The 27,878-nt window shown below is 44.3% G+C and overlaps 2 protein-coding genes across 2 annotated transcripts in view; one reads left to right on the top strand and one right to left on the bottom strand.

Moving 5' to 3' along the window:
• CTH (cystathionine gamma-lyase) overlaps positions 1–15,887 on the bottom strand; it is a 57,567-nt gene extending 41,680 nt beyond the window's left edge. Inside the window, exon 1 of the mRNA XM_053245694.1 lies at positions 15,741–15,887. Within this exon, the coding sequence (XP_053101669.1) occupies positions 15,741–15,764 (24 nt within the window). The 5' untranslated portion in view covers positions 15,765–15,887. The remainder of the gene's footprint in view (positions 1–15,740) is intronic.
• Positions 15,888–15,931: 44 nt separating this feature from the next.
• ANKRD13C (ankyrin repeat domain 13C) overlaps positions 15,932–27,878 on the top strand; it is a 65,174-nt gene continuing 53,227 nt past the window's right edge. Inside the window, exon 1 of the mRNA XM_053245686.1 lies at positions 15,932–16,551. Within this exon, the coding sequence (XP_053101661.1) occupies positions 16,188–16,551 (364 nt within the window). The 5' untranslated portion in view covers positions 15,932–16,187. The remainder of the gene's footprint in view (positions 16,552–27,878) is intronic.

Below are 27,878 nucleotides of genomic sequence, written 5' to 3'. Positions count from 1 at the left end.
GGGTGAAGGAATCAGAGCAAACCTTCCCAGCTTGTGAACAGGTGGTGGCAGCAGTATACCAGTCAGGGCCCGCCCAGAAGGTTATTGGGGTGGGGTGGGGGTCTGAACACCCCAACAACCAAATACACTGTTAGATTTACAATATCCCCAAGGAATCAGAATAGGTAACACAACCTTTACCACAACAAAAAATTATGTTAGGTGTGACTTTGCGCAGAAGTGGAGCAGTACAGAGCACCATGATATATGGAATATTGGCAAATCATTTCACCCACTTGCACTGCTCACCATATAGTACTGGAGTCATAGCTTATGTTACAATAAATGAATGAGTCTTTAAGATGCCACAAGATTTATACTTTTTTTTCTGCAACAGATAATCTCTCTAGAAATAAGAAAATGTGTAAATCCACTATCATTTCTGCTTTTACTACCTAAGATAAATTACATTTGGTTATATCTATTAAAACATGTAAATATGTATATTGCCCATGTATATTTGTGCATATCCCTGGTTAATAAATGCATTTTTGAAGAGTTAACTCAAGGCAGAATATGTGCAGTAATAATTACACAGCATCGGTAGTAATGGCTCAGCATCCATTGTGTGAGAATCATTTTATTTGATACCAGTGTTCTGCACAGTTAACTTTTGAGGTGTAGAATTACCCATTCCTGACCTATTGAAGCTCAGCCCTGCAAATTATATCCTTTCATTTATTTAATACATGAAATTGTGTATCCCTGTATTTTCCCAGCATTTGGAGAAAAAAGGCTTTTATTTCCATCATTTCTTTCTTTCCTCTTAACCTGTTAAACAACTTGAAGCTATGTATTTTGTTTTGGTGGACAAGCATGTACTGGGTGGGAGTGAAGATGCTAAATCAAAATGTTTATTTCTGTCAGTATTCAGAATGGGCATGATCAGATCTGATTTGCCTTCTTAGATTGGCAGCTTATGTTGCACAAGAGGATATATTTTATGTAACTTAATCCCATGTATCAAATATTATTTCAGACCTTAAGCCATAGTTAATATTTAACAGAATGGTGGCATTGAAAGACAGAACATTGACCTATGAGGGGGCTCCTAGGGACCTAAATTTCTGTGACATTAGATGCTCAGGTTTTCTCTCTCATTTCATCCCAAAATTCATTCCAGATATAATAATGAAGACCAACAGTGTGATCTTGTACATGTGTACACCAGCATAAGACTGAGTTCAGTCAGTGGTGCTTGCTATCTAGTACTAGGGTTGCTGGCTGCTGCCAACTGACAAGAAAAATAAAAACTTGCCCAATCCTGTACCAGCAGCTTTATATGCAGAAAGAAGCAAGTCTGGCTTCAGCTGTGCTGAAATCTTGCTTTACAGTCCAGAATAGGTGGAGTGGGAAGAGAAGTGGTTTTCACTTTTCTCCCCTCTCTCCGAAGCCCTTTTCATTTCCAGGAATTTGTACCTGGGGTTATCAGGGGGCTTGTCTTATTGATAGAAATAGGATTGCTTTGTATATTGTTTGTAATAAAATAAAATAAGATACTGCAGTCCCAGGGGATAGACGAGTCAATGAAAAATAACTGGAGAAAATAACTAAATACAAGACCCTTCAGATTGAAATTGAACAGCTCTGGAAAAAGAAAATAGTGGTGCCAATAGTTGTTGGTGCCCTTGGTACAGTACCAAAAGAACTTGAACACCATCTCAACACCTTCGGCATCAATAAAATTACAACAAATCAACTACAGAAGGCCACACTACTCGGGGCAGCATGAATACTACGGCGATATCTTTAATTCTTCTTTAGTTATCCTAGATCCTTGGAAAGGTCCCAATAATTAAAGTATCAAATCTAGTCAATAACTTCCAGAAGACTGTGTGTAAATATCATCATCATCTCCAAACATGGGCTCACTTGCTTTGCATATGCTCCACTGAAGTCAATGAGATGAACATCTGTGTCAATATGCATAGAATCAGACTGAAAACCCTGGAAAGGGCTTCACTTCCCAAACGTTGCAATCAGTCAACTGGGCTCTGTCTCTTTAAGGGGTTCCATCAGAACTGGGAACAGTATAGACCTCACAGAGGTGTGAGTGGTGAGAGCAGCCACTTCCACACAGTGTCAGGGTGTTGTGTACACTATTTGACATTGCTATTCGGAGCTTAATATTTTCACAGGTAGGCCAACTACCTACCATAACCCCAAGGGCTGCAATCCTGTCCTATGCAAATATAAGCACGCACAAGCTCATTGATAACAAAAAGCTTAGGCGTGCTTAACTTGGGAGAGGACTGAAGCCTTGGGACCATTATGAACATTGCTATGGGGATTTTATAGAGTGTACAGATGGTGTTCTTCTCATCAGGTGAAATTTTTGATACTCTAATAAAATGTCTCTCTCTCATCAAACCTATTTTGACTTCAAAATGCTAGTAAACAACTTGCATGATGAGGAAAGGTGTAAATAGACCATAAAGTAACTTGACGAGTGGTCTTCCACGTAGCTTGTGATGTATGGACATGTCCCCCCTGTACCTGTGTACACCTTTGCCATTGTGCCCCTTTACATCTGGTCATTTCCATTTTTTTAAACCAAAGCCAGTTTTTTGTTTTTACTACTACTTCTGCAGCTGCAGCTGCTACCACCACCACCACCACCACTAGGAATTTTAGATAAAAGCCCACTTCTATGCATGTTGATTCAGACTAAGCTTCACTGCCCATTAATGAAGCAGGGTGGAAGGGGAAGAGAACCATGTTTTTTGTGAGAAGCAAAAGGGCTGTGCACATAAAACAATGTTCCCATCCCGACTGCTTTGATTGCAGACATTTAAATGGCAAAAGTCAAATCTCAAAACTCTAAAATGTGCCACCCAGAAATTACTGGAGTGATTTATCTGAACAATGTTTTCAATGTACAGCCTCTGGTGCACTGGGGTTGTGCATAGATTCTGTGTATCGGGGATCATCATGGCTTCAGAAGATTCTACTACGCATACAAATTTAAGCTCATTCTATGAAAATTTAAGGGTTACCTTGACAGAAACCCCTATACCTAACTGCCTGAAATTTTAGGGGTATAACTTCAAAAGGGGCTACATTACCTACAGGTTTCATCTCATTCTCTCAAGATATAGGCATGATAGTGATTTCTTATTATTGTCTATTGAATACATTTAGCAGTAGTCTAGATGATTCTTTTAGTGCTATAACATGCCTATGCATATTCATTCTCTCCCTCACCCCAGTAATCAGAACAGCACAAGAGCAGTAATTTTATTTTATATTGGAGAATATAATTTTCTCAACAGCACAATGTAAGCATGCTTATTGAGAAGTCCAACTATATACAATGGGCTTACTTCCAAGAAAGTGCATATAAGTTTGGAGCCAAGTCATTAAAGAGGAATAATCAGGCGGGAAGAAACAAATTATTTGCAGGATTTCAGGAAGCTATTTATTTATTACATGTATATAGCACCAAAATAGTAAAACCCAAGGTGGCTTTTAATTAATAATCAGACGATGTCAAGAGAACCAGATACACTTTACATCTCATGAAACATTATTTCATTCCAAGTTCCATGGAACTCTTGGCAGAAGGGGGAGAAATGCAGAAGTTCAATAAACCAGAAGTGTGCAACATAACTTAGATTTAAAAATCAGTCTTGCTGGGGAGGTGCAGAGTGTGAGGTACAGGGGAGATAGACAACAATGTCAATCCTTCACTTATCGTGCATGGAAATAGTGACAACTATGTAAAAGAAACCGTTAAGAACTGTTGCATGCAGAAGCCGTTTCTCTTCTGCATACAGTTCATACTACTGCATATAATTCAGAAACCCTGACACCTCCAAAAAGCCTTCTGTCTGGAAAGACCCTTAACTTCATTAATACTGGAACCAATGTGACTTGTGCAGGGCAGGTTGATAGAACAGCTGATACAATCTCCTGTCTAGCCAACTGCAAACAGAGATAGGATTTTTGTTTGCACATTTAATTGCCCAGTTCAGGACTGCTGAGGAATCGGAAGGCTGTGGACCAATTTCATAACTTCAATACCAATGTCTGTGGATGTGAAAGTTTTAGTAACATAGATCAACAGGGCTTTTCAGTATCTCAATGAATTGTAAGTTGTTTAGTCAATTAAAAACATTTTTGACTGATGAAAAAGGTGCTCCTAATTAATCAAGGTGCAGATTTCTAAACACTGTTAAATGCATTATTAAGTACTTACAGATTCGTCAGTGGCAGGCTTGTTCTTTTCACTCAGGCTATAATGCTGAGATCAGCATGCATGCATACAATGAAATCAAACCATTTTTTCCTTCAAGAGTAGGAAAATTAGTCTATCTCTAAAAAAGGGTTGACTGGAGAAAAATATCTTATTCTTGTACATTAATGTTTTTAATTTTTGATGGAGACATATGATGCAATCTGATTTTAGTTCCTGAACTGGTTAACAACGAATGTTAGACTGAATCAGATTTTTGCTTCTATGTTGGGAGGGTAGTATTCAAAAATATTTCCATGCATTATGAAAATCAATAAATGACAGGCAACACTGTTATGGATAGATGAATTTATTTAGTATCTTGCGGTGAACTTTGCATCTCAACTGATTCAAATTTCAAGTGAACGAATCAGCCTACTACAGTGTCAGCCTTCCGAGTTGTCTGGTGCTTGTATGACTCAGGAAATTAAACAAGTCACCTTGTCTGACCTAGTATAATAAACAGGATATGTAGTATGTGTTTTATTATGGTTTCAGTGGAATTACAAGTAATGATGGATCCCAGAGTTTTAGCCAAATCTTATGCGTTTTTACTCAACCCCATAATACATTGCTACTTATTTTCATGTGTATGCTTACATTTTGATTCTATCCATATTAAGTTGAACTTACTCATTTGAAAGTAATTCCCACTCCATTTCAGCGAGATTTACTCTCAAGTGTGCACAGATGCACATTTACTTTGGATTAAGTCCTACTGAAATCTGAGTCTTACCTCTGAGTAAACATGCATAGGATTGGTCAGTTCCATTTTTTGTGTGTCAAAATAGACTATTTCAAACTCACTTTTTATGGAAAATTGAAATTGATAAGGAGGCAAGCAGCGTCCAGAGGAAGTTTTATTAAATTATCATTTTCAGAACCTAGAAATAAGGCACATTTGAAACTGGATAGATAACACATTTATTTGAAAGTGAATTCAATGAGATTTCTCCACTAGCAAGCATGTTTAGGATTTTAATAAAAAGATCAGCATAAGTGTTGTGGATATATATTTATTTATCTATCAAATTTATACCCCGCCCAAACTTACGTCTCTGGGTGGCCAACAACAATTAAAACACATATAAAAGTTAAAACAATTCAACATAAAACACATATAAAGTTAAAATACAATAATTTAAAAACCATAAAATTAAACAGTATTATTTTTATTAAAAACCTGAGAAAGCTTGGGTTAAAAAAAGTTTTCAAATGTTTTTTTTTTTTTTCAAAATAGCCAGAGATGGGGAAGATTGTAAATCAGCAGGGAGCGCATTACAATCTTGGGGCAGCAGCCGAGAAGGCCTGTCTCTGTGTGACCACCAAACGAGTTGGCGGTAGCTGGAGATAGGAACATTGGTCTTACCGTGAAGGGTTCTTTTCCCCTGTAGTAGGAGATCCTCAGGATGGGTAGTGAACTGAACATGCTCGAGACAGAACTGGACCACATGACTTGTTTGTGGGCATAGCCTCCTCCGTCCTAACCCCAGTTCCAGGGCTTGTGAGCGAAGTGGTATGTCGGGTGGAGAGAGCTCTGTGTAAGTACTCTGTAAGCTGTAGGTAAAGAAGAAAGTGGGAAGAACTCAGATGAGAGGTTAGAGAATAGGACAGACAAGTGCAAAAAACAGCCTAGGAGTCTAGTCCTGAGGGGCTGCCTCCGTCCCCGATCGGGCCCATCCTCCAGTTGGTCCCGTTAACCATCTGTGCATCTCTACTTCCCGAAAATACATCCGGGTGGGGCTGAGGATCTCCTACTACAGGGAAAAAGAACCCTTCACGGTAAGACCAATGTTCCTTTTTCCCCTGAGCAGGAGATCCTCAGGATGGGACATGCCCAAGCTGAAGACACTAATCCCTGGGATGGGAAGGATGTATTCAAACCCCTTGTCAAAGCACCGTGTGCTCCAAGGCTGCCTGTGCCACTGAGTGGTCAGAACCTTATAATGCCTAGGGGAACGGAGCAGCGGAAGGCCAGGTGGCTGCTGCCCTGAAGATCTCCGATAGTGGGATGGGCTGAAAAAAGGCCGCAAAGGTAGCTACGCTTCTGGTCGATCGCGCCATGAACTGAGTGTTGAGATCCGAGTAGGCCAGGCGAATGCCGATCCTGCCAGTCGAGGTGCCTTTAGAAATTCTGTTCCCAAAAGAGGAGAGACAGAAAAAGACAAGGAGGGTGTCGGACTTGTGAATGTGTCTGGTGCGATGAACACCAAGCCCTGGGCTCATCAGGCTTGTGCCACAATCATTGGCACAATGATTGGCAGAAAGGCAGAATGAAAGGCAGAATGAAGGAAGAACGTCAACTCTGGATCTATGAAGGAGGGGATTAACATTTTGGGAGGGAGGTGGTGTTCAGGCAATGATGCACTGCATCTAGCTGGAAGGTGCAATATACCTTCTGTGCCAAGAGCGTGCCTAGCTCAGAAACCCTTGAGCCAAGGTAATAGCTACCAGGAAGAGGGCCTTATAAGACAAGAGCTTCAGTGGACTGGTAGCAATGGGCTCGAAGGAGTCCTTCGTGAGAGCGTTTAGGAACTCAGTTGAAGTTCCAGGCCGAGAACGCCTGACTAGAGAGGAGACAGGTTTGTCGCTCCCCCAGGAATCTGTATGAGTGTGGGCACAGGGTCGGTTGGCCCAAGTTAGTGGAAGAAAAAAGGGCAGAACCCAGGCCAGTGAGGAGGCTTGGTGCCTCAGGGTGCTTGGTTGCAGGGGAAGGTCTAGGCCGGCCTGGAGAAAGGTGAGGACCTCAGGCACCCCTGTGGGGAGTGGATCTCTCTTTGTGAGATCAACCCTCTGCGGAAGGCGAGCCAGGAGGCCTGATATATTTGATTGGTTGATTGGTGTCTGAAGCCGGAATGGTGTCCTAGACCTGGTGGTAGTATCTTTCTTTCTTTCTTTCTTTCTTTCTTTCTTTCTTTCTTTCTTTCTTTCTTTCTTTCTTTCTGACAATACATAAACATAATAGTAAGACCGATACATAAAAACATCCATTAACCATCCTTCCAGATATGTAAATAATTAGATGGAGGAGAATAACTAAAATTATCTTGATTTGTGAACAGAATAAAACTGACCAGTTCATAAAGAAAAATCAGGAGAATTAGCTTGACCTGTTCGAAGACGAATAATATGAGTCAATTTCCCCCAAATATGGCAACGTATCACAAAGACTGGTACCAAGAAGTCAAAGACATTGTTTTATGCTTCCAATGTAGTGCAATGCAAAATCCAGCCTCAGTTAACATAAAAATTATAAGATCCTTAGATGATAATGTCAACTAACTTCTGAAAATATATGTAAGAGCCAACTCTGTCCAAAAGCAGAACTAGACCAGCATAAACGCAAGTATGTACCCCATCACAACAGCCATTCCAACATAAAGGGGACCAACTCTGATTGATGTGGGCTGCTCTAGAAGTGGTCAAATACCACCTGAGAGAGAGCTTAACAAAATACTCTCTAATTCGGGAAGAGGTAGAAAACACCAGCTTCCATTTCAGTATTCCTTTCCATAGAAAGTCGCTAATAGTTTGCTGTAGGTCATTTTCCCAAGCCAACTTAAGGCCAATTAATGGATCAGATGATTGGGTTATTAAAATCTCCTATCATCTAGAAATCAGGCCCTTAGAGTCTTCTGAAGCCTTTAATATTAATTCCACAAACATAGTCAAACTCCTATTAGCTTGCTTAACTATATCAGGATGTAAAATAGAGGAGTGAAACTGAAGAAAATTTAACCAAGAGCAATGCTTATTCATAAACTTCTCCTGAAATGGTTCTAATCAATTGGCTTATCCAAATAATAAAAATCCTTTAATCTATTTGTGACACCTCCCAGACATCAAGTAATCGGGAGGGAGAGTCAAAAGTTGGAAATTTGGGATGACTACAAATGGTTAACAAGGGGGAATATGGGAGGGCAAAAATTGTATGCCAAATCCCCCAGATCTTAAAGGTGGTACTTAAAGTGGATTTGTAAGATTTAGAACTCTTAATAAATTGAAATATCAATAACTGGTTGTTGAAATTACCAAGATGTTCCTCAGGGACCTCCATCTTCACCCAGAACTTTTCCGGGTCTACCATTAACCACAAAATATCCCTAAGATGCGAGGCTTCATAGGAGGCCATTAAGTTTAGAACTCTGATACCATCCTGTTATACTTTCCTATATAATACATTATTACGAAATCTGGATCTTCTCCTGACAAAAAAGCATCTTTGTGGCCTTGGCCACTAAGTTCGCACACTCAGCCTCCCGGCAGAGAGCTGTATCGCGGGAATCGGTGTGAAGTAGTGTTGCCTGCAAGGGTGAAAGGGAACTGGACAAACTACGGAGGGACCCATTGGGCTCTCTGTGTGGAGAAGGCATAGCCTACTCTTATCCCACATTTTGACCAAAAACTGGGTCTAAGTGGGACCAAAAGGGGTAGCTCCCACAAATGGAACAGTAATCAAAGGAAACTTAGAATTATCGTCAGCATTTCAGGTCTTAAGCCAAGATTACCTGTATACAGTCACGTCCACCACTGTGGCTCGACTGTGTACAATCTAAGCTAGACTCCGGCCCTAAGAGCAGCAGTCTTGGACATTTAGTTAATGCCCTGGTGAAACCTTAGGCCAGTCGGGAGGGACCATCTTGAACAGCACCTTGGTCCAGAGTCGAACGATCGAGCAAGATGGGGTTGGTCGTGCATATCTTGAGGGACATGGCTTAAGGCATCTCGGACCTTCAAGAGAAGGGAGTGTCAGCGCCTGTCATCCTGGGGCTAGAGAAGCCCCTGTCCTATGAGTGTAGCAGACCAATTGAGCCCCCAGAAGGGACAACCTTAGGCGTGGCCAAAGGTTTTGAGGGGTCCCCTGGGACTGGAAATGTTTCTTGGGGAGGTCACCCATCGGTTTGGCCGAGGCTGGGCGCTGCCACTCCGCGCACATCACCCTGCGAAATAGAGGGGGGAACGTAACTGTGGATGTTACCGGATCAGCTGCAGGGAAAACCTGTTAGTCAAGGGGTGAAGACAGCTCTAGAGTTTCCGACGGGGAGACAGGACTGATTGTACGCTGCGCCTTAGACAGTAAAACCTTTGAGTTCTGCTGAGGAAAAAGGTATGGCAGAGTTAGAAATGGGCGGTGTCACATCCCCCCTGATGATTCCACTTCCTCCTTGTCTGGCTCCAATGGCCCAGTAGGATCCAGAGGCATAGATTGCAAGGACCTCCCTTTTCTGACTGATGGTCAGGTGGTAACTGGGCTGTAGGCCTCCCCGGTCTTTGGGGAAGGGGAGGGTACAAGATAATGCCTTTCAGGCTCTTCGTAAATCGCTGGTACCTGTATATATACCCGCAGGGATTTGAGCTGGCACCCTTCTGCTTGTTAATCAAGCATTTCGCTGCTGCACCACTTGAGGTGACTGAGGGGAAGGGAAAAGGGGAATGGGGCAAGTTGACCTGGTGCGAGACTGGAAGGCCGCCTTATTATTATTATTATTATTACATTTATCTCTCGCTCTTCCTCCAAGGAGCCCAGAGCAGAGTACTACATACTTAAATTTCTCTTTCTCAACAACCCTGTGAAGTAGGCCAGGCTGAGAGAGAAGTGACCGGGCCAGAGTCACTCAGCTAGAATCATGGCTGAATGGGGATTTGAACTCGGGTCTCCCCGGTCCTAGTCCAGCACTCTAACCACTACACCATGCTTGCTCCACTGGGGAGCCTGGGGCGTTAACAACTCCTGTCCCCCTGAGAAGGTGGGAGGAAGAGGAGAAGGAAACCCTGTGCCTTCTCTTGGTTTTGCATGGCAAAAAAATCTGGGCATACACCAACCACGCTCATACAGAGGAAAAAACCCCCGAGCCATGGGCTGGGTTCAGGTGAGGGTGAGAACAACCCCTCCATCATCCACCGCTCAATCTGTTGCGTGCCCGCCTGGGCTTGGGTCCCTGTCCTGGAACGCCTTGGGAGTCACACGTGTCCCTGTGTGTAAGGGGTGAGGCCCCCACAGAACTGGTAAGGGCCCTGCCAGGGGAGTAGCAAGCGGGGCTGTAGGTGGCTCAATGGAAAACTTTTATATCTTAAAGCGCTCAGTCTCCCATTCAAATGCAAACCAGGGTGGACCCTGCTTAGCAAAGGGGGAAAAACTCATGCATGCTGCCACAAGACCACTTTCCTCCCACTGCTCTGAAAAAATTCACGCAGCCATTGAGAATCCTGGGTGAGAAAAGGTCTTTACTTACAGCGGTGACTGGTGAGGCTGTGCGGGGAGCGTGAGCGATCCATCATGCAGCATGGAGGGAATGCGCGGACCAGCCGGTTCCCCCTCAAACGCTGAGGCCCTAATGGCCGGAGGATTAGACGCCGGGATAGTGACCACCGGGCTCCGGTTGTCTCCCTCAAAGCGAAGGAGCTTGTTTGATTCAGCCTTCCACTTGGCGCCATTTGATTGCTTTCGCTTTTGATTTACAGCTGGCTGCCCGAATCAACAGGCACTCCCTTAAATGTACGTTGTGCCATTTCAGACGCTGGAAGGACTCACTCAGGCCGGCGCCTCTATTTCTTGGCGTTCACAGCACCTGGATCTCTTGGGGGCTTTGGCTAAGTGCCGCCCCAAGGTCCCCGTCCCCATTGTCTGAGCCACAGCTGCAGTCGAGGGGGAAGCTGAAGCAGTCATGCTGGGCTAAGGCGAGGCAACAAGAGCAGAGAGAACACTGTGCTGTGCGTGGCTGAGAAGCCTGAGCCTCCGATGCTGAGCCCTGAAAGAATTCCTCTGAGTGAGCTAACCCCGTTGTTGCGCTGACCAGGACCCCTCCAAACAAATGCAAATACTTTAGTAAGTAGCCAATCAAGCCGAATGCAAGCTAAAAGGATTAACTTGAGTAGGAAATCTTATCTGATTGTTTGTTTGTTTGTTTGTTTGGCTCAGAATAGAGGCAGCTCCCTTCCCCGGGGGGGGGGGGGGAGCGGGAGGGAAATCTTAAGAGAACCACCAGGCAGGCACAGTCCGAAGAGTTGTGACTCCTGTCTCCCTCAATAGCCAAGAGGCTGGTCATTAAGGAGAATAAATAAAACGAACTGAAGAAAAGGCTTAACTGCATGAGCTCTCTCCTAGAGCAAGACAGAACTGGAACTGGGGTTAGGACGGAGGAGGCTATGCCCACAAACAAGTCACGTGGTCCAGTTCTGTCTTGAGCATGCTCAGTTCACTACCCATCCTGAGGATCGCCTACTCAGGAGAAAAGGACCTCCTCAGACAACTTCAATGGGATTCAATGGCAGTGGGATTCGTAGCAAAGAAGACGCTCTCTTAAATACCCAGGACCTAAGCCATTTAGGGCTTTATAAGTTATAACTAGCACTTTGTATTTTGCCCAGAAGCCTATTGGCAGCCTGTGTAATTCCATCAGCAAAGGAGTAATGTGGTCTCTCCGAGATGACCTGGAGACCAACCTGGCTGCCGCGTCCTGAACCAGCTGAAGTTTTCGGACTACGTACAAAGGCAGCCCCACGTAGGGCTCATTACAAAAGTCAAGTCTGGAGGTTACCAACAAACGTACCACTGTTTTAAGGTCACTGATCTCAAGAAACGGGCACAGCTGGCATATCAGCTGAAGCTGATAGAAAGCACCCCTGGCCACCACCTCAACCAGAGAAACCAAGGAGAGGTGTGGATCCAGGAGTACTCCCAGACTGCGGACCTGTTCCTTTTGGGGAAGTGTGACCCCATCCAGAACAAGTAGATGAAAATCGTCTCTGGAGTTCTGACCTCGCAAAATAAGTACTTCCATCTTATCTGTATTCAATCTCAGTTTATTCTCCCTCATCCAGCCCATTACTGCTTCCAGGCAGGCATTTAGGGAGGATATGCCAGCTCCTGAAGAAGTTGACACGGAGAAGTAGATCTGGGTGTCATCAGCATACTGATAAAACCCAGCTCCAAATCCCCTTATGATCTCTCCCAGCGGTTTCATGTAGATGTTAAAAAGCATTGGAGAGAGTATGGAGCCTTGAGGGACACCATACTTAAGCTCAGATTTTGAAGAGCAACAAACTCCAATCAACACCATCTGGAATCTGTCTGAGAGGTAGGAGCGGAACCACTGTAAAACAGTGCCTCCCACCCCCAACCCCTTCAGAAGGATACTATGGTCAATAGTATCGAAAGCCGCCGAGAGGTCCAAAAGGACCAACAGAGTCACACTTCCTCTGTCGATTCCCAATCGGAGATCATCCATCAGGCCAACCAAGGCAGTCTCCACCCCATAGCCCACCCGAAAGCCAGTTTGAAATGGGTCTAGATAATCAGTTTCCTCCAAGACTGACTGTTGCTGAGAGGCCACCACCCTCTCAATTACTTTGCCCAGCCACGGGAGGTTGGAGACAGGCCTATAATTGCTCAACTCTGAGGGATCTAATGCAGGCTTCTTTAGAAGAGGTCTAATGATTGCCTCCTTAAGACAAGGGGGCATGCTGCCCTCCCTTAGATAAGCATTTATGATTTCTGCTAGGCCACCTACAACAGCCTCCCTGCTAGAAAGAATAAGCCATGTTGGACAAGAGTCAAGAGAACAAGTGGTAGGCCTCACTGATCCAAGCAGCTTGTCCACATCCTCAGGAGTCACAAACTGAAATTGATCTAGTCGAATAACATAAGATATATGCACTGCTCACAAGCACTGGTAATATATGCATGAAACACAAGTGTTAAAGAAGCTGCCAGTTTGGTAGATCAGTCACACCACTATAATTTGAAAGGTTACTTCTTCCAGTATTTCCTTCCTTCTAAATCCACATGATTTTGCCTTAATTTTTCCTGGTTGTGATCACTGCATTGTGTCTTCTATTCCATACTCACTTTTCAGCCTCCAATGTTAAACAAAAAAATAGGGGACCCCATTCCACCCCCATTTGTTCTTTATTTGCTTGACACCCAGTCTGAAAAGTTCTGAGAAATTTCAAAGTTTGCTTGGAACTTTGTGATACACTGACACGCTCAGAAGCCCCACCTGCCCACTGCATTCTTACATTATTTGTTTGCTGAGACAAATGTTCTAAATATGAAGAGATTTTTTCCATGATCAGAAGGCTGAGCACTCCAGCCTTCCAATCATGAAAAAAATCTCTTCACCCATATGATTAATCTCTGTAAATAAATGCTGCAAGCATGGACAGTGGGTGCGTATGGCTTCTGAGCATATCAGCACCAGGGTGGGAAATCAGGTACAGCATCTCTTTCTTAACATTTGAAGAGGGCTCTGGCTTGAGGTGTGTTGGGAGATTTTAAAAAAAACAAAACACACACATTTCCTGAACATAACAGTGTAGTATAGACTTATCCTATGCACAAATCAGTGAGTTTAGGGCACTCAGCTCTACATGGATATCAGGCCTACACAACATAAGGCGGGGGCCAGATACGGCCCACAGGGACTTTTTTTTTGTCCACAGCTAGGAATATCCTGCAGCAACAGCAGGAGTCATGAAGAGTTCTTGGCCTGTCCTGCTGATGATCAGCAGTGGCTCAGTGTGGTTGGCCGCCTGAGACCAGATGTCTGACCCTGGGCCAGAGTCCACTGGCACCATCCCTTTCCCCCCTGACACTTAATCCTCTGTCTCTTCACTTTCATTAATATTTTAAAGATTTTTATTGTAATAATTAATGTGCTGAAAATTGACCATGGCCTCTGAAAACATCGTGGTTGGTTCTGGCCCACTGGGACATTTTAGTTGTAAACCCCTTGCTTACTTGTGCCTGCTTACTTGTGAATATGCTCCACTGAAAGCAATGAACTTTTCTTTTGAGTAATTATCAGAGGATTGGGCTATTAGCATTCCCTTTCTTAGGGGTAGAGTCCTCCTAATCCCACTTTTAACTTAGATAAAAGGGGTTTTATAGCTATCTTCTTTTTCCAGTATCCCTATTAGAAGAATTTCTGCTTCCAGTATATCTTCTTTCACATTGGATGATCATAGGAACATAGGAAACTGCCATATACTGAGTCAGACCATTGGTCTATCTAGCTCAGTATTGTCTTCACAGACTGGCAGCGGCTTCTCCAAGGTTGCAGGCAGGAATCTCTCTCAAGCAAACAGAAAGCTAGTGAGCTAGGTAAAACATTGAGGGAAACCCACTCACATTTCTTAAAAGAGTGTGTGGTAGCCAAAAGAGTGTGGCAGGGAGTAAGCAAGCTGTTATAGTGGCCTGATTTGGAAAAACAGACTTGGGAAGAACTAACCTCGGGTTTGAGCGATAGAACCTCCTTTCGAGGTCCCAGAAAGAAACCTTCAAGGAAACGGGATGGAACGGGTGCCCTCATACTAGGGAACTGGAACATTCCCCTTCTCGTAATCAGGTAAGTAAACCTGTATGTCATTTATGCAATGCTCCTGCATAGGAATAGAGAGGGAAGACGCGACCAAGAGGTTCACGCAGATGAGACAGTAAATCTCTTCTGGAAAAGTCTGTATGGTTATGTGCAAAGAGACAAGTGTATCTCTTCTAAACAGCAATGGGACAAATTGTGGAAATGGACATCGGACATAACCCCCCCCCCCATTACCTGATGTGCCTTGAAATCCCCCACCCCCGAGTTACAGTACTACCTGCATATACTTCATAACCTTGTGGGTTTCCAAATCCTTGTGTGTACATCTTTGTAGATATATCACGTACAAACAACCACTTTGTATATAATTGTGCTTTGGCAACGTACTGTATGCTTTGGTAGTTTGTTCGTTCAATTAAAAAATCTTGTCCTATCAAAAAAATCTTGTCCTAGATGCTGCCAGGGAGGAAACTTGAAACCTTCTGCTCTTCCCAGAGCGGAAGATCTTGCAGTGCTCCCATTCATATGCAACCAGGGCAGACCCTGCTTAGCTATGGGGACAAGTCATGCTTGCTACCACAAAATCGGCTCTCCTCTCCGATCATAAGTTGTAAACTGCCCAGAGACATGTTTTGGGCAGTATAGTGCCTAGTGCCATGGCTCCAAGCCATTTTAGCAAGGGAAGGGATCCCAAACCACTGGAATTCTTTCCCTAATTGGGATCCTAGTGTCAGTATCAACTCCTAGTAGTCTGATGTTCTAGAAAGCATGAATACAAAGCTAGCCTGGTGTAGTGGTTACTAGAGTGCTGGACTAGGACAGGGAAGACCCGAGTTCAAATCCCCATTCAGACATGATACTTGCTGGGTGACTCTGGGCCAGTCACTTCTCTCTCAGCCTAACCTACTTCACAGGGTTGTTGTAAAGAGAAACCTAACTACGTACACCGCTCTTTGCTCCTTGGAAGAAGAGCAGAATATAAATGTAGGCCAAAAAAATAAATAAATATACTGGGCGAGTCACACATCCCTAAAAAGTATGCCCCAGGCCCTCCAGCAAGAAGACAAAGCATACACAACATGGTCTTCCTGTACAAATAGGCCATCCAACCAACAAGAGCGCTAATTAGCAAAACAGAAGCCACTCACTAGTGCTGGGCCTGCTCTTGTCATCCCACGGCAACACCTCCTTCCCTGCCTTCACCCCGAGGCCAGCCCCGCCACTGCGCCTTCCTGGAGCGAGCGAGCGCCTGTCCAGCCGCGCCTTCCTTCTTCCCTGTGGCGGGTTTAGCTACCTCCTGGGGTGACCATCCCGCGAGACCTCTTGCGATCTCGCTTCGCTGAGCGCTGGGTTCTCGCGAGAGCCACTCGAAAAGATGGCGGCGCGGTCGAGTCGTTGAGAGGAACGGCAAGTGGAGAGGAGTTTGAAGGCGGCTCGGCTGGGCTTGGGGCCCCTCAGCCTGCGGGGCGTCCCCGGGTGGGGGAATGCGGACGGGACGGGACTGGCCAACGCGGCTCTGAGAGCGGCCCGAGTCCCCCGCTGCGACGCCGCGTCTCCCCGTCGGGGCCCCCCAGCGCCCGGGGCCGCCGCTGGCGATGACCGGAGAGAAGCTGCGCTCGCTGCGCAGGGACCATAAGCCCAGCAAGGAGGACGGGGACCTGCTGGCTCCCGGCGAGGAGGAGGCGGCGGCCACGCCCGGCGGAGGCTCCTTCACGGCGGGCCGGGCAGGGAGCGGCAAGAGCGGCCGCGCCGGCAGCCACCGCATCTTCACCAACCACCATCACCACCGGCTTCCGCTCAAGGGAGGGCCCGGCGGGTCGTCCTCCAACGCCGGCGGCCTCGAGCTTGACAAGTGCCCCGCGGCGCAGTTCCCCGTGCACGAGTGTGTCTTCAAGGGGGACGTGAGGCGGCTGTCGGCGCTGATCCGCACGCAGGGCATCGGCCAGAAGGACAGTCACGGTAAGCGGCAGCGCCCGTCCACCCGACCCGAGCCCAGGCTCTCCCTGCCCGACCATGGAGGATCCTTAGGTCCTTTGCTCCTAGGCAAAGGGTCTCGCGTGCGCCCCGTCCCCTGAGCCCCTAATCCACCCAACCTTTTTTCTAATCCAGTGGTACGTCTTCTGTGCTTCTCGCTTACTAGGATTAGGATGGGGTTTGCCTTTAATCTCCACCGGAGAGTGGGTCTCTGTCCTCACATCTTAGCCAGAGCTGCTGCTGGCATAAAGCTGACTGGCCATCCCGGGAGTCTAAGCGCTCGCGTATTTTAGAGGGGAAACTGTCTCTTCCGTAATCCATCAAACGTGCAGACGTCCCCACTTCATGTCGGTGAGAGGTTCCGCCATCGGTGAGCAACATCGCCTATCTAATGACCGGGCTGGGATCGCTTTACCTCGGCGAGAGTGTGTGTTGGTTTGAGCAGGCTCTCTGTCTTATCCTCTTGGCCATCAGGGCCTGTGTATGTAAACCTATCGTGACCCCGTAAAGTAGCTTTAGTGCAGGAAGGCTTTGTGACGGAACAACTTATGACGGTTTGGGTTTATGTCAAACTAGGAAACGTTACTTAAAGTAGGATCAAACATGGGTACAGGCATGTTTGTATAGCATGTCACTTGGAGAATTTAGTTCTTGTTCAGACTTCTAAACTGCCTGCAACAATCTGCTTTTATTTTATGGAAATTAGAAGAAAAGTTGCACAGAGACCCTGGCCTACTCACTCCTGGTATATTTGAATACAAGTTAGTTACCATTAAAGGCAGTATCTGAATTGCCCAGGAGTTAATCTTTCAAGTAAACAGCTGATGAACTAGGCATGAAGGGAGGAGAGCTAGTCTTGTGCTAGCGAGCATGAATTGTCCTCTTTGCTAAGCAGGGTCTGCCCTGGCTGCATTTGAATGGGAGACTACATGTGAGCACTGTAAGAAATTCCCTTTAGTGGATACGGCCACTCTGGGAAGAGCATCTATGTTCCAAGTTTCCTCCCTGGCATCTCAAAGAAAGGGCTGAGAGAGACTCCTGCCTGTAGCCTTGGAGAAGCTGCTGCCAGTCTGGGCAGACAATACTGAGCTAGATGGACCAATAGTCTGACTCAGTATAAGGCAACTTCCTATGTTCCTGTGGCATGATTTTTCTTCTCCAAGAAAGAATATACCAGTCAGAAGGGTAGACATAGCTTCCTTGAAGATTATTTTGCTGTGAATCTCATAGGAACATAGGAAACTGCCATATACTGAGTCAGACCATTGGTCTATCTAGCTCAGTATTGTTTTCACAGACTGGCAGCGGCTTCTCCAGGGTTGGAGAAGCATAGCAATATGTTTTGAAGCATTATCATATATTATTAGGAATTGACTTTTCCTGATCAGAATGTATTGCATTCAACTATAAAATAAGCTTTAGAATTTTAAGCATGCTGCTCAAACTACCTCGGGTTCACATGAGATGCATTTGTGTAAATGGTGGATGGCATCTTGATAATGAAGTGTCCATGTAAGGAGGAACTCTCAATGATGTGTGTCCAGTCTTACAGAATCCTTCCAGAGCATGAGGCATGTTTCAGATGCTATGTGCTCTTATATAGGAAGCTGCCATATACTGAGTCAGACGATAGGTCCATCTAGCTCAGTATCGTCTACACAGACTGGCAGTGGCTTCTCGAAGGTTTCAGGCAGGAATCTCTCTCAGCCCTATCTTGGAGAAGCCAGGGAGGGAACTTGGAACCTTCTGCTCTCCCCAGAGCAGCTCCATCCTCTAAAGGGAATATCTTATAGTAGTGCTCACACATCAAGTTTCCCATTCATATGCAACCAGGGTGGACCCGGCTTAGCTAAGGGGACAAGTCATGTTTACTACCACAAGACTAGCTCTCTTCTCTCTTGCACAACAGCATGAGGTGGTGGTGGCTGGGAGAGATGCATCTGGGTCCCTGGTGTGTCCTTGCAGTCCCTCCTTATGTACGTGCTTGGTTAATTAAGGAGGTTTTTTGGGCTGCAATCCAAAGTATGCTTGGGAGTAACTCCTGTTGAAATCAGTAGGGCTTGCTTCCAAGTAGACTTGCGTTAGATTTAGCTGCATGTCCATTCTTCATCTGTCCATGAACTGCCTTTGTATGTGCATTTGAACTTCCTGTCCCCATTAAAACATCTGGTTTAAGATACTAGAATGTGACTTGTCTGGAAATAAATTTGCCTCTCCAGAAACGGCATAACTGAATAACTATTATTCAGTTATCAGATTTTCCAGGAGGGTAATTATGAAGTCACCTGTCTTTTTCACCTGCAGCCAGTGTTCTCTCTAATTTTTTTTCATCTGTGTGTGGAATGAGTTTTGTTCTGGGCGGGAGTATCAAGGCAGTGTGTGCACACGTGCATTCAGTGGGGCCTTCCTGAGTCATCCTGATTGGGATCTAAAATTTACTGTGCGGACATTAAAAAAACTTGTGAGCGCAGGCACTTGCTCATGCCTTAGAGCAGAGTTTCTCAACCACCGGTCCGGGGACCGCTGCCGGTCCCCGAAGGGTTGAGCGCCGGTACCTGACTGGGAGTCAACCCCCCCCCCCACAACTGCAATCAAGGCACTCACTTCCTCAATTTTGCACATGGTACGGAAGAGGAAGAGTATCACCTTCTTGTCCCTTGCCTCCACGTGCTGCTGTGATCTTCCTACAGCTATTTTATTCCCTATCTTTACAGCTTCAAACTGTATGCGGTGTGGAAGGTATGCCACCTGAAGGGCTGCCACTTGAAGGGCTGCTGGTTCTTGCATGCTCATTGTTTGCAGCCAAAGGTTGATTGATTGAAACCCAGCTGCCTATTGTGGTCGAGGCGCCTTGAGAGGGAACGCTGTTTCCCTCTTGCATCGGTGGGGTGTTGTGGTCCCTCTGCCCCCTGTAACCCCCTGGTCTGCACCGCCGGTGGAGGACGGCGGTCCCCTTTATGACCTAGCCGGGTGCGGGGGACAATCTCTGGCCGGGATCATGCCGCAGTGAGGGCTAAGCAGAGGAGGGAGGGAGGAGGGCCGCCTTGGCTCACCTCGCAGGTATGCGCGGGCAGCATGTGGGACCACGTGAGCTGCGTGGCCCCAAAGGCAGGCTGGTGTGATTGGCTCCCGCAGGGGAGTTGGGAGGGGGGCACAGGAGTGCACATTGTGAGAGAGGATGGGGAACACTTGCTACACTCTGGTGCGCAAGCACAGTGGCGGCAGCTCTTGGACCCAGGCGACCTTCCGAGTGCAGTCCGGTGCACCATTGCCTCACCCACCCTGAACAGTGCCTCGTCTCCCCAGCGAGGAAAATGAGGCATCTACCAGTACAACACCCCACACCCTCCGCCATCTCAGAATCACCCCCTTTCTTTTAATGCCAGGTCTCCACCGCTCTTCTTCACATTTTCTTTCACCATTAAAAAAACCCCATTCCCAGCACCTGCCATGTAACGAATTTAACGAGTTTTGGAGGAGCTGCACGGGTTTCATTAGGTCCACCTCACAAAGTGCACATCTAAGAGCAGGATCCAGATCAAGTCAGGTGATCATGACCAAGCAGCATTGACACAAATGAGAGGTGACTAAATTAATTTCAGTGGGTGGTCGTGACTAACGTTGTCTGGATCCTGCCCTGCGACTACACAACTCCTGCTAAAACTCCACCTCCATCATGAGAGGGTTAAACTGTAGATTTCCGGCTCTACTGAGCTTGCCCTGCTCTCCTCTCCTCACCTCCTTTTTGCTTTGCTTGACATCCAGCCTGATGAAGCATTTTGGGGGGTTCAAAAGCTTGCTTGTGCGTTGTTTTCATTGCCCCCATGTAGCTTTTGAATTTTTCTAATGGCCCAACATCCCCTCTCCATTGAGTAATCACAAGCACCTCCACCCCCACCCCACACATACTGAAGACATACTGGAGACAAATTTGTTCACCCAGGCTTTTAGATTCAGGGGTTCTCAACCTTGGGTATCCAGACATTGGTGGACTTCTACTCCCATAATCCCCAGCCATAATGGCCAAATGCCATTGTGGTTGGGGGTTATGGGAGTTTAACCCAAGGTTGAGAACCCCTAATATTCCATGTTTGCAAAAGATTCCAAATTTAATTATTTTAATGCTTATATTATTTTAATTGTAAACTGCCCAGAGATGCAAGTTTTGGGCAGTATAGAAGTCTGATAGATAGATAGATAGATAGATAGATAGATAGATAGATAGATTTGAAACCCCTTTACTAACTGCCGGTCCGGGAAACTGCGCATGAAGAATGTAGCGGTCCTTGAAACTCTGCACGAAGAATTTAGCGGTCCTTGACTCCAAAAAGGTTGAGAAACACTGCCTTAGAGGGAACACTGCCTGCATCCATGAGTTTGGACTTTAGCCAATTTTTAAAAAAACATATAGTACTATTCTCCTAGCCACCTAATGGCGCAGTGGGGAAGTAATTTGCCTAGCGAGCAAGAGGTTGCCAGTTTGAATCCCTGCTGGTATGTTTCCCAGACTATGGGAAACACCTATACTGGGCAGCAGTGATATAGGAAGATGCTGAAAGGCATCATCTCATACTGTGCAGGAGATGGCAATGGTAAACACTTTATGTATTCTACCAAAGAAAACCACATGGCTCTGTGGTCTCCAGGAGTCGACACTGATTCGATGGCACAACTTTACCTTTACTATTCTCCTAAAGGTGTGTACTTCATTTGCTTAGTATTTATTTCAGTTTCCTCCTATTGTTGAGTCTCTCTGCTGCTCTTATTCTTTGTGTTTTATCTCATAGAACTTTACATAATACTTCAATGTTTAGTGAAATATAGTAACTGTCTACTGGAATCGTTATTGTGGGTCTTCCCCCCCACCCCCCCGAAGAAACTCTATTTAGTCCTTTATAGTAAAGCATGATTAATTCAAACTGGTACTGGTTAGTGTAAAACAGTGCACAAAGCAAGGCATTTAGTGAAGTCATTTCAAAACTAGACAGAGGGCAGGATGCCATCCTGCCTCAAGCAGGCGGTGGTGAGACCACTGCTTAAAAAGTCCTCCCTTGATCTCTCCGATCTAAATAATTACAGACCTGTTTCTAACCTCCACTTTTTGGGCAAAGTGATAGAGCGTATGGTGGTGTCTCAGCTGTAGAGGGTCTTGGATTATATGAGTTATCTAGATCTTTTTCAATCTGACTTCCGTCCTGGATTTTGGGACTGAAACTGTCTTGGTCACCCTAGTGGATGACCTACACGGGAAGTTTGACAGGGGAGTGCATGCCTGCTGGTTCTGCTGGACCTCTCAACTGCATTCAATACCATCAACCATGGTCCCTTTCTGGCCAGTCTCTGGAGTATGGGGATTGGAGGCCCTGCCTTGGAGTGGCTTCGGTCCTTTCTTGGGGGAGGGTCCAGAAGGTGGTACTGGGGAACTACTGCTCAGCCCCTTGGCCATTGCCTTGTGGGATCCCTCAGGATTCAGTCTTGTCTCCCATGATGTTCAACATGAGAGCCAGCGTGGTGTAGTGGTTAGAGTGCTGGACTAGGACAGGGAAGACCCAAGTTCAAATCCCTATTCAGCCATGATACTAGCTGGGTGACTCTGGGCCAGTCACTTCTCTCTCAGCCTAACCTACTTCACAGGATTGTTGTGAAAGAGAAACTCAAGTATGTAGTACACCGCTCTGGGCTCCTTGGAGGAAGAGCGGGATATAAATGTAATATTATTATTATTATCATCATCATCATCATCTACATGAAACCGTTGGGAGATGTCATCCGGGAACTTGGGGCTGCATTGTCAGAAATATGCAGATGACACTCGGCACTATCTCTCCTTATCCTAGGGAGGCCGTGGATGACCCAAATCAGGGCTTGGAGGCTGTGATGGGCTGGATGTGGGCTAGTAAACTGAGATTGAATCTAGACAAGACAGAAGTGCTGTTGGTCAGTAGGAGAGCCAATCAGGATGAAGGGATCTGACCAGTTCTGGATGGCGTTTCACTCTCCTTGAAAGAGCAAGTGCGCAGCTTGGGAATACTGTTGGACCTGGTTCTGCTTTCGGAAGCTCAGGTAGAGGTGGTGGCCAGAGGTGCTTTTGCACAGCTTTGGCTAGTGTGTCAGTTGCATCCCTTTCTCTAGAAGGCACATCTGGCCACAGTTGTGGCACGGCTGGATTACTGTAACATGCTCTACATGGGGCAGCCCTTGAAGAATATTTGGAAACTGCAGCTAGTGCAAAATATGGCAGCTACGATTGTATCCGGAGCTGTCTGCTGGAATCATATTACACCCATTCTGAAAGAGCTGCACTGGCTACCAATTTGTTTCCGGGTCCAATTCAAGCTGTTGGTTTAGACCTTTAAAGGCCTTAATGGTTTGGAATACTCTCCCAGCTTGCATCCACTCCTCAGTCTCCTTAACAGTTTTTTGGGGAAAAGTAAACATGTGGCTCTTCATTCCGGCTTTTAAATGAAAGTATTGTTTTTACTACTGTTATGTATTATTGTTTTTAATGGGCTGTTAAATTTTTAAATAGACATTATTTTTATATTTATATTGTCTGTACTTTTGTATTTTTATTATGTATTTAATACATAATATTGTATTTATATTGAAAACAGCTTTGAGATTATTTTAAAAATAAATAAATAAATAAAATGGAGTTGCATAGGAAGGGTTTTCTGTATCCTGTTGGTTCAATATGTTGTCAACGTATTTTAAAACTGTATCGCAAACTTTGGCATTTTAGGCATATCACTTAGCCCCTGCTAACTGAGCAAAGAGACACCTCTTTAAAGTGGTGATTCTCTTATATTTAGCAGGGGGAGAGTAACTGGCCCTATCCAACCCCAGCACAGCATCCCTCCAGTGGCTGTTGCTGATATCTGCCTTATCTTTATTTTTAGACTGTAAGTGCTTTGGGTATAGGGGGCCATCTTATTTATGTATTTTTCTATGTAAATCACTTTGGTTGAAGAGCGGTATATAAATATTATTCATCGTCTTATTAGTATAATCTCTGATTCTTGGCTGTTCCAAGTCCTGTTTACTTCAATAAGGCAGGGATGTATTTACTTCAGTCCTGGAAGGAATTTTTAGGCATGGTTTTCTACCATTCCCCCCACACTTAAAAAATCTGGCAAGAACTGCAAGGGTTGTCAAGATAAGGGACTACACAGGGCACGAAGCCACAAACAAAAACAAATCCCCTCTGTCAGACAAAACAGTATATTTCTGGGGAATGCTGACTGAATCTATGCATCTATGGGATACAAAATATTACACATATAACCCAATGTTGGGAAATAGGTTACTCCTGGAAATACCATGCTCCATATAGTATGGATAAAGACATTTAATGTATGAACCAAAACCCAAATAAAATGGTTACAACACTGTAAGTGATAATAATAAATTATATATAAACACCAAATAAGGATCCTAATAGTAACCAATGAAAAATGAACAATACCCATATAAACACATATCAGAAAAAATGTGTTAATGAATAATGACAAAATGATGTCAAAGACTAATGTCCATGATTGTCCATACTAACTAATAATAATCAACACAGAAATGCTGGGAAGATAAACGCATAATGAATGAATAACTTCTTCAAACAAATCACTCTGCTGTATCCAGATAACTCCTCCACCGATGTGAGTGTGTTGAGAGATCAAATGGCAGTCGATGGAAACGCCTACCAATGCCTCAAATGCTGGCAGATGGTAATTGATGAAAGTGCCAAAATTAGTGCCCGACAGGCACCCGGGTTCTATGCCCATTTCGAGGTCACCCTCTTCCTCATGGACAATCAGATAATTTTCCATAGGAGAAATTGTTCATCACTATAAAATACAAATGTAAATACAAATATACATGTATATAATGCTCCGTTTCCAAAAAATATATATCCCAGTTTGCCCCTACTGTGTCTCTTAGTAGCACGAGTAAATTTTCACAGAAAAAACATTTCTTTGAGCGGCTGTTATCTTTTTCCTGCCTGCTGTAAATTTTTCAGTGACTGTTGAGTCTTATATAGACAAACACAAGCAATGATTCATAATGGAGTGTAGCTGGTGTAATTAGCATTCCAAGTAATCTATCTCATCACGGGCTATCATGATCAGTATAAGCTGCATCCCAGCATCCCATGTCTATTCAACCACTTAAAGGAACCATGTTACGCAAACCAAATGCTTGTGCCCACTTGCTTGAAACATAACAAACTTATATGTTCACAAATGAGTACATCAAGAATACAGCAAAATCACTGTATACATAAATGAAATCCGCATGCTTAGTCTTGTTTATTATCATAGTTGACTCATCCTTATCTGTAATGCTCTCTCTATATGTAATGGGGCACCCCCATGCCCCCTACAGATCATTCCTACTATAGGTAAGTATGTAAACTCCTAGCATATAACAAACTTATAAAAAACCCCAAAAGGATATCGAAAGAAAAAGGGTTCACACTTCCTAGAGTCTATAAAAAGCATGTTAGGTCATAGGTCATGTTTAACCCCAAAGGTGCCAGTGTCCTAAATTTATGTATGAAAAATGCTTCGTTACGCAAAAGGATCTGATGTGTATCACTCCTGTCGTGCTTGCTTGGGATATATCGAAAGATGACCCAGAATTTGATGTTATCAAAGGAGTGTCCCATGTGTGTATAGTGGGAAACTAAGGAAGCTTCCTCAATTTTGTTTTTAATTTTTGAACGATGTTCCAAGATTCTAGTCTTGACTGGTCTCATACTTTGTCCAATATATAATAATCCACATGGGCATTCAATAACATATACTACCCGACATGTACTGCAGTTAGCCATGAAACGAAGATAAAAAATACTACCGTCTGTAGGGCTTTTAAATTGTTTAATTTCCTGACAAAAAGTGCAGGCTTTGCATTTGCCACATTTAAAGAAACCATAGGGTTCTGAGCCCTCACTGTGTGAGCTCCCAGTGTCTGCACGGACCAATAAATCACGTATGCTTTTGTTTTTCCTAAAGGCGATACATGGCAAACGGTCACATCCCGGAATATCTTTCACTATTCTCCATTTGTGTCTGATGTTTTTAATTTTGTAGCCCAAAGGAGAAAATAATAAAGAAAAAGTTATTCTCTGTCCCTCTGTAGTTTTTTGTTCACTATCACAAATCAGGCTCCTCCTGTCCTTCATGTTTGCTCTAAATTTGGCTCTATTAATTGTTTCCCTCAGATATCCTCTACTTTTAAGTTGATCTGTTAGTACTTGGGACTCTAGATAGTAGTCCATCTGTCTGGTAGTATTATGCTTTATTCTCAAAAATTGTCCATATGGGAGAGATTGCCTTAATTCTTCAGGATGCCAGGAATCAAATCTCAAAAGGGTATTCCTGTCAGATGGTTTCCTATATAGGCTAAATGAGATAGTACCATCTAAATCTTTCAAAACATAAGTGTCCGAAAAAGGAAACTTTTCACGGTGATACTGTAATGAGAATTTTACAGTAGAATGTAAAGTCTCCAAATTCTCGAATCTGAGACCCATCGTCGAAAATCACCAAAACCTCATCAATAAAGCGTTTTAAAAGGAGAATGTTCTTCGAAGAAAGGATTGTTGTCCTCATTCATAACGAATGAATTCTCAAACCATGACATGTAAAGGCAGGCTAGTTTGTGGGTTCTTCTTGTGGAGCCAGTTGATGGTGTTCTTGCATGGGATGCAGTTAACACATGCACTGGCATTTGATTATGGTGCTGATAATCAATTTAACCTTGACTCACTTGCTTTTCCATGCTGTAAGAAAGGACCAAATCCAGTCCCCTGAGTTGTACCAGTTGTCTTGCTCCAATTGTGAACTCTGAGACATAAAGAGAGAGGTAGCTGTGCAATACCCACCCTTATGACAGCTGAGTCAAGCGCCAGTCCACTTGGGCTGGGTGCAAAGTAGCCAGTTACCTTCCACTTTTCTCCAAAGTGGCCCCTCCTGTAAAACTAGAACCACACGGAAACTAAACAACTAACTCCGAACAAATACTCAAAAGTAGCATTTCTATTCTTCTATTTAGAAACCTCAGGTGTTAGGGACTTCTTATACTCTGTAGCAACAATAAAAGAGAAAAGAGTACCAGCAATATAACTTCAGAATTGTCATAGATCCAAGTAGTTACTCTTTCGCTTTTACAGGAACTATTTTACTTGGGTGCAGTTCAAGCACAATTTATTAACCATATCAGAAAAAGCAATGGCTAATAAGCTTGACTGGAGATGAGCACGGAATTCCCTAGTAAAAATACTTTCTTCCTCGAAGTAGGAGGTCACGCTGTGCTTTAACAAAAAGCTCAGAGGCAGGATTAGTTATACTGAAGTTAGAAGAATAATAATTAAGAATTAAGTTAGAAGAAGAAAAGTATAAAAAGTGCATTTTTATTTATTTATGTTGTGATAATAAATGAAACAATTAGGTACTACAAGCTTAAATCTGTTTTCCAAGAGTGAACTTGGAACCTTGGCAGAACACAAGTTGAACGTGGTCTGACTAGTTGCAATGTCCAATTACAGCACTAGAGTCACTCAAGGAATAAACTCTGAGAATGGATGTCCATCTGGTCAGCTCCTCACTCTGAGTTACAAAGTAACTTATGACCCAACATTTTATGTAAAATATAGCTTGGGAATCTGAGTCCTTGTGACTTTTGATCAGTGATAATTCATTTTCAGTAAGGCTGCATGGAAAACAAAGTTGGCTTCCTTTAGGATCAGAAATTTGGTTTTGTACAACAGTGAATGCAAGGCTGTCCATAGTTTTCCTGGTTAAAGATTCTTCCACTAACCTTTGCATAAAAACATTGGTCTTAAGGTCTTGGTTCTTTTGTGAAACTAAAGAATAAAGCAGCTTAGAATGATCCCCCATGCTAGGGATCATTAGGAAGGGGATTGAAAATAAAATGGCTAACATTTTAATGCCCTTATACAAAACTATGGTGCGACCACACTTGGAGTACTGCGTACAGTTCTGGTCACCACATCTTAAAAAGGACGTTGTTGAACTGGAGAAGGTACAGAAAAGGGCAACCAAGATGATCAGGGGACTAGAGCACCTTTCCTATGAGGCAAGACTACAACACCTGGGGCTTTTTAGTTTAGAAAAAAGACGACTGCGGGGAGACATGATAGAGGTCTATTAAATCATGCATGGTGTGGAGAAAGTGGAGAGAGAGAGATTCTTTTCCCTCTCACACAACACTAGAACCAGGGGTCACTCCATGAAATCGATTGCCAGAAGGTCTAGGACCAACAAACGGAAGTACTTTTTCACACAACGCGT

Source organism: Hemicordylus capensis, chromosome 4, assembly GCF_027244095.1.
Source record: "Hemicordylus capensis ecotype Gifberg chromosome 4, rHemCap1.1.pri, whole genome shotgun sequence".
Lineage (NCBI taxonomy): Eukaryota > Metazoa > Chordata > Lepidosauria > Squamata > Cordylidae > Hemicordylus > Hemicordylus capensis.
Note: the sequence above shows the minus strand (reverse complement) of the source record. Positions and strands in the feature narration are given on the sequence as shown.